General features: G+C 54.7%; 1 protein-coding gene across 1 annotated transcript in view; it reads left to right on the top strand.

The window, feature by feature from the left end:
• The first annotated feature begins 818 nt into the window (after positions 1–818).
• Positions 819–17,763, top strand: part of LOC122944423 (ATP-binding cassette sub-family B member 10, mitochondrial-like) — a 31,180-nt gene continuing 14,235 nt past the window's right edge. The window contains 3 exon segments of the mRNA XM_044302661.1: positions 819–1,521; positions 9,433–9,633; positions 15,458–15,660. Coding sequence (XP_044158596.1) covers positions 1,149–1,521; positions 9,433–9,633; positions 15,458–15,660 — 777 coding nt within the window. The 5' untranslated portion in view covers positions 819–1,148.

The following is a 17,763-nucleotide window of genomic DNA, read 5'->3' as shown; positions in this document are numbered from 1 at the left end:
TGACCTAGAATAGTCACATGACTGGATTATGTCACGTTCCCACCCCCATCACATGGTGCTGTGATGTCATGAGAGTTCCTTGCAGGGAAGCAAACATATCACAACGTATAATATACAGGAGGCAGGCAGGATACAATGTATCTATATGTACAGGAGGCAGGATACAATGTATCGATATGTACATAAAACGGGCAGGATACAATGTATCTATATGTACAGAAAACAGGCAGGGTACAATGTATCTATATGTACAGAAAACAGGAAGGGTACAATGTATCTATATGTACAGGAGGCAGGATACAATGTATCTATATGTACAGAAAACAGGCAGGGTACAATGTATCTATATGTACAGCAGACAGGAAGGGTACAATGTATCTATATGTACAGAAAACAGGAAGGGTACAATGTATCTATATGTACAGGAGGCAGGATACAATGTATGTATATGTACAGCAGGCAGGATACAATGTATCTATATGTACAGCAGACAGGAAGGGTACAATGTATCTATATGCTACAGGAGGCAGGATACAATGTATCTATATCTACAGGATGCCGGATACAATGTATCTATGATAGATAAATAAATATTCAGGTAATTTCTCTGTATTCTGGGCAGGAGATGTAATAATCCTTCATTATTATGTGATTTTTTAGGAGACTCAGACTTCTGAATGCAACTGAATGATCATTTCCTGAAGGAATTTCCAGCCAGTAAAGAGGGGGTTAATCCCCACCCTTGGGGGAGGGGCAGAGGTGTAATAGAGAGGGGGGTGAGTTAGGGAAGTGGTGGCTGTTGTAATACTGAGTGCTGGGGAGAAATAAGCTGACAGTCGCCAGCAGCAGACACCATGACATAGCAGATCATGAGAGACTCACACCCACAGAGGAGGAGGGCGCAGACTTATCTCAGATCCCCACACAGGCCCTATCTCTCCATATTACCCAGCCAGCACTACTACTACCACCACTACTACTACTCCAGGAGGACTCTGACTCACTGCAGCAGCACATGGAGGAAGCCCCCTGCAGGTGACCCTCTGCTCCTGACCTTCAGCTGCCCCTCAGCCCATTCATGATCTGCTCTCCTGCATGTGCCCCTGAGCTGCAGGAGACCCTGGAGGCTGCTGTGACCTGCTGCAGCCATGCTGAGCCTATCGCTGGGGCTGCCAACTGTCAAGGGCAGATTGTGGCTGCTCTGCAGACAACCTGTCCATGCTGGGTGCTACTCCTATAGGACTTTCTGCAAAAAACCCCAAAGGACCATCAATGGACCAATACACCAATGGCCTGTGCCCTGCAGGACTTCTGGAGTTTATAGACTGCACAGGACATGGTGCTGCCAGTCAGTATCTGCTGCCAACTACAGGTGTTACAGCAATGCTCCAACCAGCAAGACTGAGGGGGAGTCTGAGAAGGTGCAGAGCCAAAGGAAGGAAGATCCAAAAAAAAGCCTGGCCTCCCAGGATGTCAAAAGGTTGCTTGACCTGGCCCAGCCAGAGAAGTGGAGGCTGACAGGTACCTGGTGTTATTAGTACAAGGGAATGGTGAGGATAGTTAGTGTGGGTATATTGTGCTGGTGTAGGGTGGGCATCTCCCGGGGATGGTGCTGGTGTAGGGTGGGCATCTCCCGGGGATGGTGCTGGTGTAGGGTGGGCATCTCGCGGGGATGGAGCTGGTGTAGTGTGGGCATCTCCAGGGGGATGGAGCCGGTGTAGTGTGGGCATCTCCCGGTGGATGGAGCCGGTGTAGTGTGGGCATCTCCCGGTGGATGGAGCCGGTGTAGTGTGGGCATCTCCCGGGGATGGAGCCGGTGTAGTGTGGGCATCTCCCGGGGGATGGAGCCGGTGTAGTGTGGGCATCTCCCGGGGGATGGAGCCGGTGTAGTGTGGGCATCTCCCGGGGGATGGAGCCGGTGTAGGTTGACCATCTCCCGGGGATGGAGCCGGTGTAGTGTGGGCATCTCCCGGGGATGGAGGAATGGAGCCGGTGTAGTGTGGGCATCTCACGGGGATGGAGCCGGTGTAGTGTGGGCATCTCCCGGGGGATGGAGCCGGTGTAGTGTGGGCATCTCCCGGGGGCATGGAGCCGGTGTAGTGTGGGCATCTCCCGGGGGATGGAGCCGGGTAGGTTGACATCTCCCGGGGGATGGAGCCGGTGTAGTGTGGGCATCTCCCGGGGGATGGAGCCGGTGTAGTGTGGGCATCTCCCGGGGGATGGAGCTGGTGTTGTGTGGGCATCTCCATTTCCCGGGGGATGTAGCTGGTGTAGTGTGGGCATCTCCCGGGGATGGAGCTGGTGTAGTGTGGGCATCTCCCGGGGATGGAGCTGGTGTGTAATTTTCAGTATCTGCACTTATTCTGTATACAATGTATGGACCCTGCACAGCTTCCCTCTAGTCTTGTCTGTCTATGTTATCTCGGATCCAGCCAGTATGCCGGATGATATTCCTGTTTGGTGACGCTGCCCTCAGGGACCTTTTAGCAGCTCCGTGGAGAGGCAGTGCTGGATATATTTCTCCTGGAATCCAGTGAGATGCAATGAGTAGCAGGAGCATCCGGCACCTGCTCTTTTCATGCCGCATTCCTCAGGGTGTCTTCACTGCACTGTCCTCTTAACACCTGCTCTCATCTCCATGTGTACAGGCGTCTTAGTGAAGAGAGGGAGGCCGTCTGCACTTTATAAGGCCATGATGCAGTTCAGAGGTTTAAAGGGGTATTCCGGTTGTTGCTAACTAAACCCCCTGTCCACAGGATAGAGGATCATTATTAGATCAGTGGTGGTCCTACCGCTGGGACCCCTACAGATCACGAGAACGGCGGCCCCGTACCCCTCGCAGCTCCTCTGAAATGACCAGAGTGGCCGGTTGCACATGTGTGTGGCCGATCCATTCACTTCTATGGTTATTCCGGAGATAGGTGAGCGATGTATTCGGCTAAACCGGAACTCCCCAAAAAATGAATGGCGCGGCCGCACACTGCTGTAGTTGTTTCAGGGGAGCTGAGGGGGGTACGGAGCCCCAGTTCTCGTCATCAATGGGGGTCCCACCAATCTAAAAGTTATTTAACTTTTACCAACCGGAATGCCCTTTATGTTGAAGCTTCTGGGCCCCTATGCATACCTTGTACAAGGGCCCCACCTACAATGTGCCATATATAATACTGGTACTCTTAGACGGCAGAGGGACCTTCAAGCCCCATCAAGCACCTGGCCAGGGTTTTCCTCTGCTCTCCCTATAGTTCTGTCCATGCTGCGGTCTCTGATGACCTGTCGTACTAGCAGTGGATCTGCTGGTTATTAGTGTTGAGCGAACTTGTGTTTTAAGTTCGGCGTCTAAAGTTCGGGTTATCGAAGAATCTCGTTATGGATTCCGCTACCACACAGTCTTCGGTGGAGCTGCGGCTCACAGACTCTTGGTCGGTCAGTCCTCCATTGCTTACTCCTAAGATGATCTCTAGTAGAGGTGTCCAGGATATGACCACCCCACCCCCTTCAGTCCATTTAGTTTTCATACTATGGGGTGTATGGGTGTGTGGGTGTTGTCACAGAGATAAGTGACTTCAGAGTCTTCTCTGAGCAGATTCTGGGCTTGATGTCAGGATGTTGGGTCTTATCTTCCAGGGTCCTGCCCTACGTGTTTAACGCATTTGACTCTTTTTGCCGAGGTTAAATTTTTTGTGCAACATTTAACAATTGTTCAATTTTTACAAGTGAATGAAGCCTCAGATCCTCCCCCTCCCCAAATCGGACCACAAGCGACAGCTAGGATGTCCGCTGAATATTAACCTGGGCGAGAGGCTCATTCACACCATGTAGTGTCCACCTGAAGCCGGCCATACAGGTTGGGGTGACTTTTGATGTGTATAGACACCCACCAGCACCAACCAACTAAAGTCCTCAAGACTCGAGGCAGCCTCCCAAAGAGGCCAAACACTAATGGAAGGCAGGCAGAATCGAGAGCTGCTGGGCAACACCGTGTAGAACCGCACTCGCGGATCAGAACCGCGTAGCTCTCTATCCTGTCCGTCTTCCATTATTTTATGCATTGCTGCTTGCATTTGGAAAGCCTTCAGATCCTTTTTTTACATTCTATGTTGTGGCCTTGTGCTAAAATAAAATAAATCCATGTTCCCCATCATTTTGCTCCCAATACCCCATGATGGAAAGTGAAAACAGAATTTTAGAAAAAATTTGCAAAATTGAAAAAAAGAAATAAAAAATTGTCCAGGACATACCGTATTTTTCACCCTATAAGATGCAAATTTTTTGCAATTTTGCTAATTGGGGAATGGCAGTGTGTCTTATGGGGCGAACGCTAACTCTGCTAACACTGATACACCGCCGGCCGCGATGGGAGGGAGGAGGGGTGGGGGCCGGCATCTGGTGTTGTAATGGCAGCGGGGCCCGGTGCAGTCACTGTATTCTATTACACCGGGCCCCGCTCACTGTAGTAATCTCATGTAACGTGTAGGTAGGCATTAAACTATAGCAATCCTCTGCGTACCCACTTCAAACTCCCCATTTATAAAGTGGGAGGAGCAGGCACGTGACGTAGCGAGTTGCGCTGCCGCCTGCCTGCTACAGGAGTTTCAAGTGGGTACGCAGAGGATTGCTATAGTTTAATGCCTACACGTTACATGAGATTACTACAGTGATCGGGGCTCGGTGTAATAGAATACAGTGACTACACCGGGCCCCGCTGCCATTACAACACCAGATGCCGGCCCCCACCCCCTGTATTGGGGGTCATTCCCTCACAGGGACATTGCTATGGGGGGGGGATCTGTGAATGACATCAACAGATCTCCCCCCCCCCCCCATAACAGTGTTATCCACAGTATCTCCTCCCCCCCCCCCCCCCATAACAGTGTTATCCACAGATCTCCCCCCCCCCATAACAGTGTTATCCACAGATCTCCCCCCCCCCCATACGTGTTCCCATCCCCCCCATAACAGTGTTATCCACAGATCCCCCCCCCATAACAGTGTTATCCACAGATCCCCCCTCCCATAACAGTGTTATCCACAGATCCCCCCCCATAACAGTGTTATCCACAGATCCCCCCCCATAACAGTGTTATCCACAGATCCCCCCCCCATAACAGTGTTATCCACAGATCCCCCCCATTACAGTGTTATCCACAGATCCCCCCCATTACAGTGTTATCCACAGATCCCCCCATTACAGTGTTATCCACAGATCCCCCCATAACAGTGTTATCCACAGATCCCCCCATACAGTGTTATCCACAGATCCCCCCCATAACAGTGTTATCCACAGATCCCCCCCATAACAGTGTTATCCACAGATCCCCCCCATAACAGTGTTATCCACAGATCCCCCCCATAACAGTGTTATCCACAGATCCCCCCCATAACAGTGTTATCCACAGATCCCCCCCATAACAGTGTTATCCACAGATCCCCCCATAACAGTGTTATCCACAGATCCCCCCATAACAGTGTTATCCACAGATCCCCCCATAACAGTGTTATCCACAGATCCCCCCATAACAGTGTTATCCACAGATCCCCCCATAACAGTGTTATCCACAGATCCCCCCATAACAGTGTTATCCACAGATCCCCCCATAACAGTGTTATCCACAGATCCCCCCATAACAGTGTTATCCACAGATCCCCCCATAACAGTGTTATCCACAGATCCCCCCATAACAGTGTTATCCACAGATCCCCCCATAACAGTGTTATCCACAGATCCCCCCATAACAGTGTTATCCACAGATCCCCCCATAACAGTGTTATCCACAGATCCCCCCATAACAGTGTTATCCACAGATCCCCCCATAACAGTTTATCCACAGATCCCCCCATAAACAGTGCCATCCACAGATCCCCCAATAACAGTGTTATCCACAGATCCCCCCCATAACAGTGTTATCCACAGATCCCCCATAACAGTGCCATCCACAGATCCCCCCATAACAGTGCATCCACAGATCCCCCCATAACAGTGTTATCCACAGATCACCCCATAACAGTGTTATCCACAGATCCCCCCCATACAGTGTTATCCACAGATTCCCCCCCATAACAGTGTTATCCACAGATTCCCCCCACCCCCCATAACGGTGCTATCCACAGATTCCCCCCCCCCATAACATTGCTATCCACAGATTCCCCCCCCCCCCATAACGTGCTATCCACAGATTCCCCCCCCCCCATAACGGTGCTATCCACAGATCCCCCCCACCCCAGTGCTATCCACAGATTCCCCCCCCCCCCATAACGGTGCTATCCACAGATTCCCCCCCCCCCCCCCCATAACGGTGCTATCCACAGATTCCCCCCCCCCCATAACGGTGCTATCCACAGATTCCCCCCCCCCCCATAACGGTGCTATCCACAGATTCCCCCCCCCCCCATAACGGTGCTATCCACAGATTCCCCCCCCCCCATAACGGTGCTATCCACAGATTCCCCCACCCCCCCATAACGGTGCTATCCACAGATTCCCCCCCCCCCCCATAACGGTGCTATCCACAGATTCCCCCCCCCCATAACGGTGCTATCCACAGATCCCCCCCCCCCCCATAACGGTGTCATCCACAGATCCCCCCCCCATAACAGTGCGTCATCCACAGATACCAATTAGTTGAAAACCCACCAAAAGCACACATTTTGGTTAAAAAATGTTGTTTTCTTATTTTCCTCCTCAAAAACCTAGGTGCGTCTTATGGGACGGTGCGTCTTATAGGGTGAAAAATACGCCCTATAAGACGCACTTTTTCTGCCAAAAGTTGGGGGGAAAATGGCAGTGCGTCTTATGGGGCGAATACTGCCATTTACAGCGATACATCGCCGACCGCAATGCTGCACAGCGCGGCCGGTGTTGTACCAGCAGGGAGGGAGGCGGGGTGGGGGCCGGCATCTGGTGTTGTAATGGCAGCGGGGCCTGTTGCAGTCACTGTATTCTATTACACCGGGCCCCGCTCACTGTAGTATTAATAGGTAACGTGTAGGCATTGGCGCTGTTTTAAACTATAGTAATCCTCTGCAGCATAGAGTACGGTACTCACTTGAAACTCCAGTAGGCAGGCCGAGCGGGCGGCGGCAGCGGAACGTCATCCACTATGTCACGCGCCTGCTCCGCCTGCTTCATTCATAAAGTAAGAGGAGCAGGTACGTCACGTCTTATAGGGTGAAAAATACGGTACATGTTATTATAATGGAAAATAATAAAATCTACGGAACACCGAACCCAAACCCGAACTTCAGTGAAGAACTCTGGGTTCGGGTCCGGGTACCACATTCAGTTTTTTATCGTGCAAAACGCATTGCACCCGCGTGATAAAAACTGAACGCGAACGCAGGCAAAACTGACTGACTTTGCCAGCGAACTCGCTTATTTCCCTGAACGCACCTGCATCCTATCGACGCCTGTGTGAAGACGTCTGCCCAAGGGAGATTGTAGCTTTTCCTGTTCCATGAATTAGTAAAGACTTGTAACCTTCTCATTCTGGGGACTGCGGGCAGGATGATGGGGGGACTGACAGGACAATGAGCAAAATGACACTGTTCTGGGGCACAGGTGAGCAGGAGGGTGGACAGCATAGCCTTGTGTAATCCTCCCGTCAGAGCACGCCACGGCCTCAGCTCTTCTCTAGCCTTCAGCTCTGGGTATAGAGATTGGCGCTGCTGTAGACGGTGACTGGGTCCAGGGCATGTCCTCTCCTGATATCTGGAGCTTCAGTGTGTTATGTGGTGGGGTCAGCCATATCCTACCCAGAAGGCTGTAAACGCTGTGTCCCCTGCCCTGCAGCAGGACACAGCACAATGGCCACTCTTATCGCTAAGGCTACTTTCACACTGGCGTTTTGGTTTCCGTTTGTGAGATCCGTTCAGGGCTCAGCGGTCCAAAAAGGATCAGTTTTGCCCTAATGCATTCTGAATGGAAAAGGATCTGCTCAGAATCCATCAGTTTGCCTCCGATCAGTTACCATTCCGCTCTGGAGGCCGCCTGCAGCGCTCTGTTGTCCGCCTGACGAAGCGGAGTGAGACGGATCCGTCCTGACACACGATGTAAGTCAACGGGGACGGATCCGTTCTCTCTGACACAATCTGGCACAATAGGGTCTTTATTACCATGGAGGGGGCACAGAGGACTTTATTACCATGGAGGGGGCACAGAGGACTTTATTACCATGGAGGGGGCACAGAGGACTTTATTACCATGGAGGGGGCACAGAGGGCTTTATTACCGGTTGGAGGGGGCACAGAGGGCTTTATTACCCTGGAGGGGGCACAGAGGGCTTTATTACTATGGTGGGGACACAGAGGGCTTTATTACCGTGGAGGGGGCACAGAGGGCTTTATTACCGTGGAGGGGGCACAGAGGGCTTTATTACCGTGGAGGGGGCACAGAGGGCTTTATTACCGTGGAGGGGGCACAGAGGGCTTTATTACCGTGGAGGGGGCACAGAGGGCTTTATTACCGTGGAGGGGGCACAGAGGGATTTATTACTGTGGAGTGGGGGGGGGCACAATGGGGATTTCTACTATGGGGGGAGCACAGAAGGGCATTATCACTATGAAGGGGGAACAATGGGGATTATTACTGTGAAGGGGGCACAAAGAGGGCATTACAACAACTGTGAAAGGGGCACAGAGGGCACAATGTGGACATAACTAATGTGAGGGGCACACATCTGTACAAAACTACTGTAAAGGTTGTACAATAAGGGCAATACTATTGTGAGGGGGTACATTTATTTTTTTTTTTTTTAAGTATTGGGGGGGGGGGGGGGGTTTGCCAAAGAAAGGACCCGCTCGGGTGCCAAACACCCTAGGCATGCCACTGAGCTCAACCAAAAGTTATTTCCCCCCCATGAACATGCACACTCTGAGTGTGGAGCGGGGAGTAAGCTACTGCCAAACCTGTATGTTCTCTGCCTGCCTTTTTGTTCTTCAGAGATCCCTCTCATCCCCTCACAAGAGTAGAGTCAGAAGGCATCACACTATTTACACTTCTTTCACACAAGCAAGTTTTCGATCTGGATGTGATGTGTGTTGTGATTGACAGCCTTCTGTCACTGGTGGGGGCTTCTGTGGTCCATGACATCACTGGTGGTTAGAGGTTTTGTGGTCCATGATGTCACTGATGGTGGGAGCTGATGTCCATGTTGATGGGGGCTCTTTTGGTTCATGACATCACTGGTGGTCGGGGATTATGTGGTCCATCATTTCACTGGGTGTGGCAACTTTTCTGGTCCATGATATCACTGGTGGTTGGGGCTCTTGTGGTCCATGATGTGACTGGTGGTGGAGGCTTCTGTGGTCCAAGATCTCAGTGGATCTTCCACGGGAGAGGAGAGATGTGTTTTTGATATATCGTAAAGGTAAAGCTACAAGACATTGGACAATCTCCTGACTTTCGGTTAATAACTCAGCAATGTCTCCTTCCTGCAGCTGCGGTTGGGTTCCTCACCTTCTCTAGTGTGATCACCATGTCTGCTCCATTTTTCCTTGGTAAAGTGATTGATGTGATCTACTCGAACTCCGCTCAGGATCTGACATCGAGCCTTACAACTTTGTGTGCCTTACTGAGCGGGGTGTTCCTCTGCGGAGCTGCGGCCAATGGGACCCGTGTCTACCTCATGCAAACCTCAGGTATGAAATATGGCACTAAGTACAGGTATATAGGAGACTGTGGTCCTTCATCTGCTGAGCCCCCATAGCACTGGTTGTACTCGCCCCCCATGGGCCAGTGTGCAGCAAGGTGTGGGGTGCTGTTCACTTCCCTCACATTTATGCAGAATTCCATGTCTACCCTGGTGGCCTCAGTGTCCAGCGATGGAACCTTTGTATGACCATGGGCACATTCCATAACCATTCCGGGCCGATAACAGCTAGGTCTCTAGTTACACCTATAACTTGCTGGACTGGATATTGTGGTGTAATCACTTCTAGGTAAGTGCCTACCGAGGTCCTGATGACGGAGATCAGGGAGCTGACTTCCTGCTGGAGCCATTTTATGCAGAGAGCAGCCGCTGCCATGATGGGTTATTGGTTACTCCCTCAGGGCCTACCATAACTTCCCCTTTTCTCCCCCCAACCAAGTACCATCCCAATAAGACACCACACACTTTGCTTGGATTAAATCGGCCACAGCAGCCGTTTATTAATAAAATAAATACATCCATAAATAAGAATAACATTACAATTAACATTAACCCCTGACGAGGGAGATCGTAGAAGCCCCAAAATGCTACCATCCACCATAAGCCAACCTGGCAACTCCATCTTGCCTCCAGCCGTAAGCACCAGCTCGAAGACACCAGCTGATGGATGCCTTCTCCAATTAACCAAGTACCTAAACTATGAGAGTCCAGCCCCACCATTGAGGCCCTCCCATTTCCACTACCGTCATAAACCACCAGCTTCTATGATCTCCCACCGCCAACAACGCGCAGCTTGAACCTTACACACTCCCTCAAGCCTGCGCGTTCCTCCACAAACGCAAAGCACGTTCGATTCCATCCTGCAAGCCCAAAGATCAATGCCCACCGCATTCAGGTGAACACCATCCGCCCTCCAAAAACCACCACTCCCCGCTTCCAAGTCCGTATGCCGAACCGCCACCGCACCATTACGCGCCACAAACCTCCCAATAGCTCTATTCACCTTCACCCTGGCCTTGTTGACCCGCTCAACCGAACGCGCCTCTCTCCACTTCTTCCTGGCCACAATGTCGGACCAGACCGTCACCATACCTGGAAACAAAGACCACAACCTCAACATATCAAACTTAATATCCTTAATAAGCTCCCGACACGGCCTAACCCCCAAATCATTACCCCCTACATGCAACACCAACACATCGGGGGCCCGATCCAACCTCACAAAACGATGCACCTCCCTCAATACACTGCCCCACAGCATACCCCTACACCCTAACCATCGCAGCACCGCCTCGTCCCTGCTGAAACCAAGCTGACGCCCCTCCGGCCGCACATCAGCACGCAACGCTCCCCAGAAAACAAAGGAGTGCCCCAGAATCCACACCAAAACCGCACCTGCAACACAAATAAAAGAAAATTAATGCCAACAACTCAACTCACCAACCTCCCAACCGCACATAGGACTTAAAACGAGAAGACTCCCATCTCCCTATCTTCTTAATCACCTCCTCGCTCAAACCCAACCTCGCCGCCTCCGTAGCCACCCCAATCCTAAAAGAATGACCCGTAAAAAGCTTAGAGTCCATTCCCATCGCCTCCAAACACCTCTTAAACACTGCCACGAACTGAAAACGTGACAGAAACGAACCATCCTCATGTCTCAACAGGGGCCCCATGGCCCCAAAACTCACCCCCTCCCGTTACTGTCTCAAGCAACGCACCGGGCACAACCTGCACCCCGGAATCCCAAACAGCGACACACTGCACCCCCTACCTTCCCTATCCATTTTTGACACCCGAATCCGCACCACCACCCGGTCACCATACAAGTCCACATCCCCCCCAACACAAACTCCCCTCCCTAGTAACACTAGGACACACCAACTCACCCAGCTGAAAAGCCCCGAAAATTGCCAACGAGAAAGCCAACCCAAACAATCGTACCTCACTCTCAGACCGACAAACCACACCCAGCCGCTCCCCTAACCGTAACAACAGAGCAAAGGAAACCGGACGTCTCTGATCCGCAACACGCTTCCCCCTCTTACACCCCTTCAACACCTGCCGAACCAAAAAGGTCTTGGTAAAATCGGGTAAGCCCCTAAGCTTGAAACCAAACGCCAACCCCGCCATGACCCGATTCACCTGCGCCACTGACCTCCCCAACTCCGCCAAATTCCCCACAAACAACACCAACGGAACCTCACCCTCATCGATCCCCACCCCCAACTCAGCACACCACCCCTCCCACTCACTCCACGCCTTACCGTACGCCGCCCAGGTGCCAGCACTCAGAGACTCCCTCAACAACCAAGCTACTGTAGCTCCCAGAGGGACTCCGGACACACCAACCCGACTGCCTCCGCCTCCGGGGCGAGCTGCCGAAAACGCTACGCTCCCACTGCAAACGAGAAAGAGAGTCAGCAACACTGTTCTCAACCCCTGGCACATGCACCGCCACAATCCAAGCATTAATCTCCAAGCAACACAACACCAAATGCTGCAACAATTTCACCACCGGGGGGGAAGAGGCCGTCAAACCATTAATCGCCTGTACCACCCCGAGGTTGTCGCAGTGAAACCGAACCTTCCTATCGCGGAACCTATCCCTCCAGAGCACCACCGCCAAGACAATCGGAAACAATTCAAGCAATGCAACGTTCCGAACCCAACCCCTCAACACCCACGACTCAGGCCACGGACCCGCACACCATTGGCCACCACAGAACACCCCGAAACCGATCCCCCCCCAGCCGCATCCGAATACAAATCAAAATCAAAACTATCCACCACCTCACCCAGCACTAATGCCCTGCCATTTAAAATTCCTCAAAAACTGGTCCCAAACCAACAAATCACCCTTTAACTCCCGACCCAAGCGAATAAAATGATGCGGGGCAACCACCCCACCGGTAGCAGCCGCCAATTTTCTACAAAAAATTCACCCCATCGGCATGATCCGACATGCAAAATTCAACTTACCCAACAGCGACTGCAAATCCCTCAAACGAATCTTGTGCGCCCTCACCGCGCTCCCCACCGCCCCCCTCAAATCCATAACCTTCTCCTCAGGCAACCTACACTCCATCTTAACCGTATCAATAACAATGCCCAAAAAACTCAACTCCGTCGCGGGCCCCACCGTCTTTTCCACCACCAACGGCACCCCGAACGACTCAAAAACACACTGCAACGTAGACAATAACAATGAACAAACCCGGGACTCCGCCGGACCCAAGCACAAAAAGTCATCAAGATAGTGAATCAGTGACACACACCCTGACACATCCTTAACCACCCACTCCAAGAAGGAACTGAAGGTTTCAAAGTAAGCACAAGACACCGAGCACCCCATCGGCAGACACCGATCCACAAAGTACCTGCCATCCCAGAAACAACCTAACAAGTGCAAACTATCAGGATGAACAGGCAACAACCGAAACGCCGCTTCGATGTCCGTCTTGGCCAACAAGGCCCCCGGCCCCAACTTACGCACCCATCCTACCGCTGCGTCAATGGAGGTATAAACCACCGAACAAAGCTCAGGATTAATACCATCGTTGACCGATGCCCCTTTCGGGAAAGACAAGTGATGAATGAGCCGAAACTTGTTCGGCTCCTTCTTGGGCACCACCCCCAAAGGAGAAACCCTCAAATCCTCCCAAGGCAGTTCAGAAAACGGCCCATCCATCCTACCCAGCGCCACCTCCTTGGCCAGCTTCTCCGACACCACCTCCCTGTGCTCCAAAGCCGACCTCAAATTCCTCCCAACCCCAAACCCCCTCTCCACCGGGCGAGACGGAATGCTAAACCCCTCCGCAAATCCCTTCCGCAAAAATTCCGCCGCCCCCCTGTCCGGGTACCTATCTAGGTACCCCGCCATCACGTCCACCCGCACCGGCGTCCTGCCCTTTTCCACCAGCCTCACCCCCTTTTTGCCTTGCCCCTTTAAAACAACGGCTGGCCCTGTGTCCTCCCCCCCCCCCCCCCCCCCCGCACGAAGAACACTCATGCTTAAACTTGCACTTGGGCCCGAACTTGCAACTCCCTTCATTGAAAAGGAAGCACAATCCCTTGGCCGCTGCCGTTGCAAAGCCAGACTGACCTGATCCCCCCCCCCCCTGCTCCCCCCGAAAGGGCTGCCCAGACCTCACCGGCGCCATCACCTTCATCCACAACCCTATATCTTTATGGTCCCACCGCATACTCTGGCAGACCGCCTTCCGCTGACGAAACTGTTCGTCATACCTCAACCACCCCGAACCCCCATACACCCTATACGCCTCCCCAATCGCGTCCAAATAGCAGAACAGCCCCGAACAGCTGTCAGGCGCCCTCTCCCCAATCACGCTAGCCAAAATGGCGAACGCCTGCAGCCAATTTGCAAACGTGCGCGGTATCAGTCTATAACGCCGCTACTCATCCTCCTCCCTCTTCGACCCATCCCGCCTCGCCACATCCAGATTAAAACGCTCCAGGGGAAGCAGCGAAAAAATATCCACGTACTCCCCCAGCCAAATCCGATCCCTGACCTCCTGCTCAAGTGCGCACCCAGCGGGCCCTCAAAGCACACATAAACCTCCCCACGGGCAGCATCGTCCACCCGCGGCCGCTCCTCGTCACCGCCAGCCTGCGTCTGCACCGACACGGAAGCCGCCGCCGCGACTCCCGAGCCTGCAGAGGGCCCCCCTGGACACGCTACTCCCTGGCTCCACACTAGCCAGCCCACACAATAACCGCCCCAAGCCCGCAATCATATCAATCTGTCCCCCACGACACCCCCCCAACCCCGAACCCTGCGCCAGCGCAAGAAAAGCACCCAACACGGCCTCACCTGGCTGCCGGGGCGCTGTGAACCCCGCAGCTGGCAGTCCTGAATCCTGACGATGTGACCCCCCCCCCCCCGTCACCGGAATGACCACGCCGGACGCCACTCTGCCACTCGGACCGGGCATCCCAGCCTCCTCCACGCTGGACGCACTGCGCGACGAAAACGATCCTTCCTCCTCTTCCTCATGGTGCGCAGGACCAGCGGACTGCTGTCCGTCATGTTGCAAAGGCCTGTGCACCCCACCACCGTCTTGGTGCACAGCCTAGCAGCTCTCCCCCCCCACCCCCCCCCCCCCCCCGGCTGGAGAGGGGAGCCTGCAGTACCAGCTCCGGCCACCGCGCCGCACGCTGCTGGAGACGGAGCACTCGCCGCCCTGCCTCCCACTGGGCCCCGCCGACCACATGGATTCCTCCCGCGCCGGGAGGACCTGGAGGGAGTCTGCACAATGGCCCCCCGGCGCGGAGGGTCCCCGGAGGGGCTCCTGACCCGGCGCCGGACCCGGGGGGTATCATCAGGGCTCAGGCGCGCCGGCGGCCGGACCCGCCGCGACCGTGTGGCACCCGGCGGCGAGCTCACAGAACCCGCCGCCCCCCTTGCAGCAGACTGGCTACCTGACCCTGCAGCCATTCCGGACCTCGGACCGCGGCCTCCGCTCGCAGCTGCTGCAACATCTCTTCCACCGCTGACATGGTAAGCTGCAGCAGATCGCTTCCCAGATTTCTTCCCTCAAAAATGGCGCCGGATAACTGCCGGTCACCCCTATTTAACCCCCTAAACTCCACCCACCTAATCACCCTAACCCCTCCCCCCCCCCCCCCCACGGTTAACTAATTCCCACCCGGCCCTTCCCACCAAAACCCATCATGGCGGCCTCCCCTTACCTTCGTCCAGGTCCGGCCTCTCTTTACCGCTGACACTTACTGTCACCTCCTTTTCTGTTACATTGTTTCTATAATGGACACTTTTCTGGCCCCTCCCCCAGGGCAGCGGATCGTACGCAGGCTGCGCTCCTCCCTCTTCTCCTCACTTCTCAGACAGGAGGTCGGCTTCTTTGACCAGACCCGCACCGGGGAGCTGATCAATCGATTGTCATCAGATACGCTGCTGATTGGCAGATCGGTCACAGAGAACCTGTCGGATGGACTGAGAGCCCTGGCGCAGGCGTCTGTCGGAGTGGGAATGATGGTAACGCTCCGTGTATAATGTGTGTATGTGCTGAGCGCAGACGGGTACCTGATGCTGGGGGAAGAGCGTGAGTGTTTTGGTGTCGGTGTTACCCTGGACAAATGCAGGTTATCATAGCCCGAAACAGGGCAGCTGGCCCTTATATCTCGTATACAGACTCACACATAGGTCCACACCTGTTCCCGCACACATAGGTCCACACCTGTTCCCGCACACATAGGTCCACACCTGTACCCGCACACATAGGTCCACACCTGTTCCCGCACACATAGGTCCACACCTGTTCCCGCACACATAGGTCCACACCTGTTACCCGCACACATAGGTCCACACCTGTACCCGCACACACAGGTCCACACCTGTACCCGCGCACACACAGGTCCACACCTGTACCCGCGCACACACAGGTCCACACCTGTACCCGCGCACACACAGGTCCACACCTGTACCCGCGCACACACAGGTCCACACCTGTACCCGCGCACACACAGGTCCACACCTGTACCCGCGCACACACAGGTCCACACCTGTACCCGCGCACACACAGGTCCACACCTGTACCCGCGCACACACAGGTCCACACCTGTACCCGCGCACACACAGGTCCACACCTGTACCCGCGCACACACAGGTCCACACCTGTACCCGCGCACACACAGGTCCACACCTGTACCCGCGCACACACAGGTCCACACCTGTACCCGCGCACACACAGGTCCACACCTGTACCCGCGCACACACAGGTCCACACCTGTACCCGCGCACACACAGGTCCACACCTGTACCCGCGCACACACAGGTCCACACCTGTACCCGCGCACACACAGGTCCACACCTGTACCCGCGCACACACAGGTCCACACCTGTACCCGCGCACACACAGGTCACACCTGTACCCGCGCACACACAGGTCCACACCTGTACCCGCGCACACACAGGTCCACACCTGTACCCGCGCACACCACAGGTCCACACCTGTACCCGCGCACACACAGGTCCACACCTGTACCCGCGCACACACAGGTCCACACCTGTACCCGCGCACACACAGGTCCACACCTGTACCCGCGCACACACAGGTCCACACCTGTACCCGCGCACACACAGGTCCACACCTGTACCCGCGCACACACAGGTCCACACCTGTACCCGCGCACACACAGGTCCACACCTGTACCCGCGCACACACAGGTCCACACCTGTACCCGCGCACACACAGGTCCACACCTGTACCCGCGCACACACAGGTCCACACCTGTACCCGCGCACACACAGGTCCACACCTGTACCCGCGCACACACAGGTCCACACCTGTACCCGCGCACACACAGGTCCACACCTGTAACCCGCGCACACACGGTCCACACCTGTAACCGCGCACACCAACGGTCCACACCTGTACCCGCGCACACACAGGTCCACACCTGTACCGCGCACCCAACAGGTCCACACCTGTACCCGCGCACACACAGGTCCACACCTGTACCCGCGCACACACAGGTCCACACCTGTACCCGCGCACACACAGGTCCACACCTGTACCCGCGCACACACAGGTCCACACCTGTACCCGCGCACACACAGGTCCACACCTGTACCGCGCACACACAGGTCCACACCTGTACCCGCGCACACACAGGTCCACACCTGTACCCGCGCACACACAGGTCCACACCTGTACCCGCGCACACACAGGTCCACACCTGTACCGCGCACACCACAGGTCCACACCTGTACCCGCGCACACAAGGTCCACACTGTACCCGCGCCCACACAGGTCCACACCTGTACCCGCGCACACACAGGTCCACACCTGTACCCGCGCACACACAGTCCACACCTGTACCCGCGCACACACAGTCCACACCTGTACCCGCGCACACACAGGTCCACACCTGTACCCGCGCACACACAGGTCACCCCCACCTGTACCCGCGCACACACAGGTCCACACCTGTACCCGCGCACACACAGGTCCACACCTGTACCCGCGCACACACAGGTCCACACCTGTACCCGCGCACACACAGGTCCACACCTGTACCCGCGCACACACAGGTCCACACCTGTACCCGCGCACACACAGGTCCACACCTGTACCCG

This window comes from Bufo gargarizans, chromosome 8 (assembly GCF_014858855.1).
Source record: "Bufo gargarizans isolate SCDJY-AF-19 chromosome 8, ASM1485885v1, whole genome shotgun sequence".
Classification (NCBI taxonomy): Eukaryota; Metazoa; Chordata; class Amphibia; order Anura; family Bufonidae; genus Bufo; species Bufo gargarizans.
Note: the sequence above shows the minus strand (reverse complement) of the source record. Positions and strands in the feature narration are given on the sequence as shown.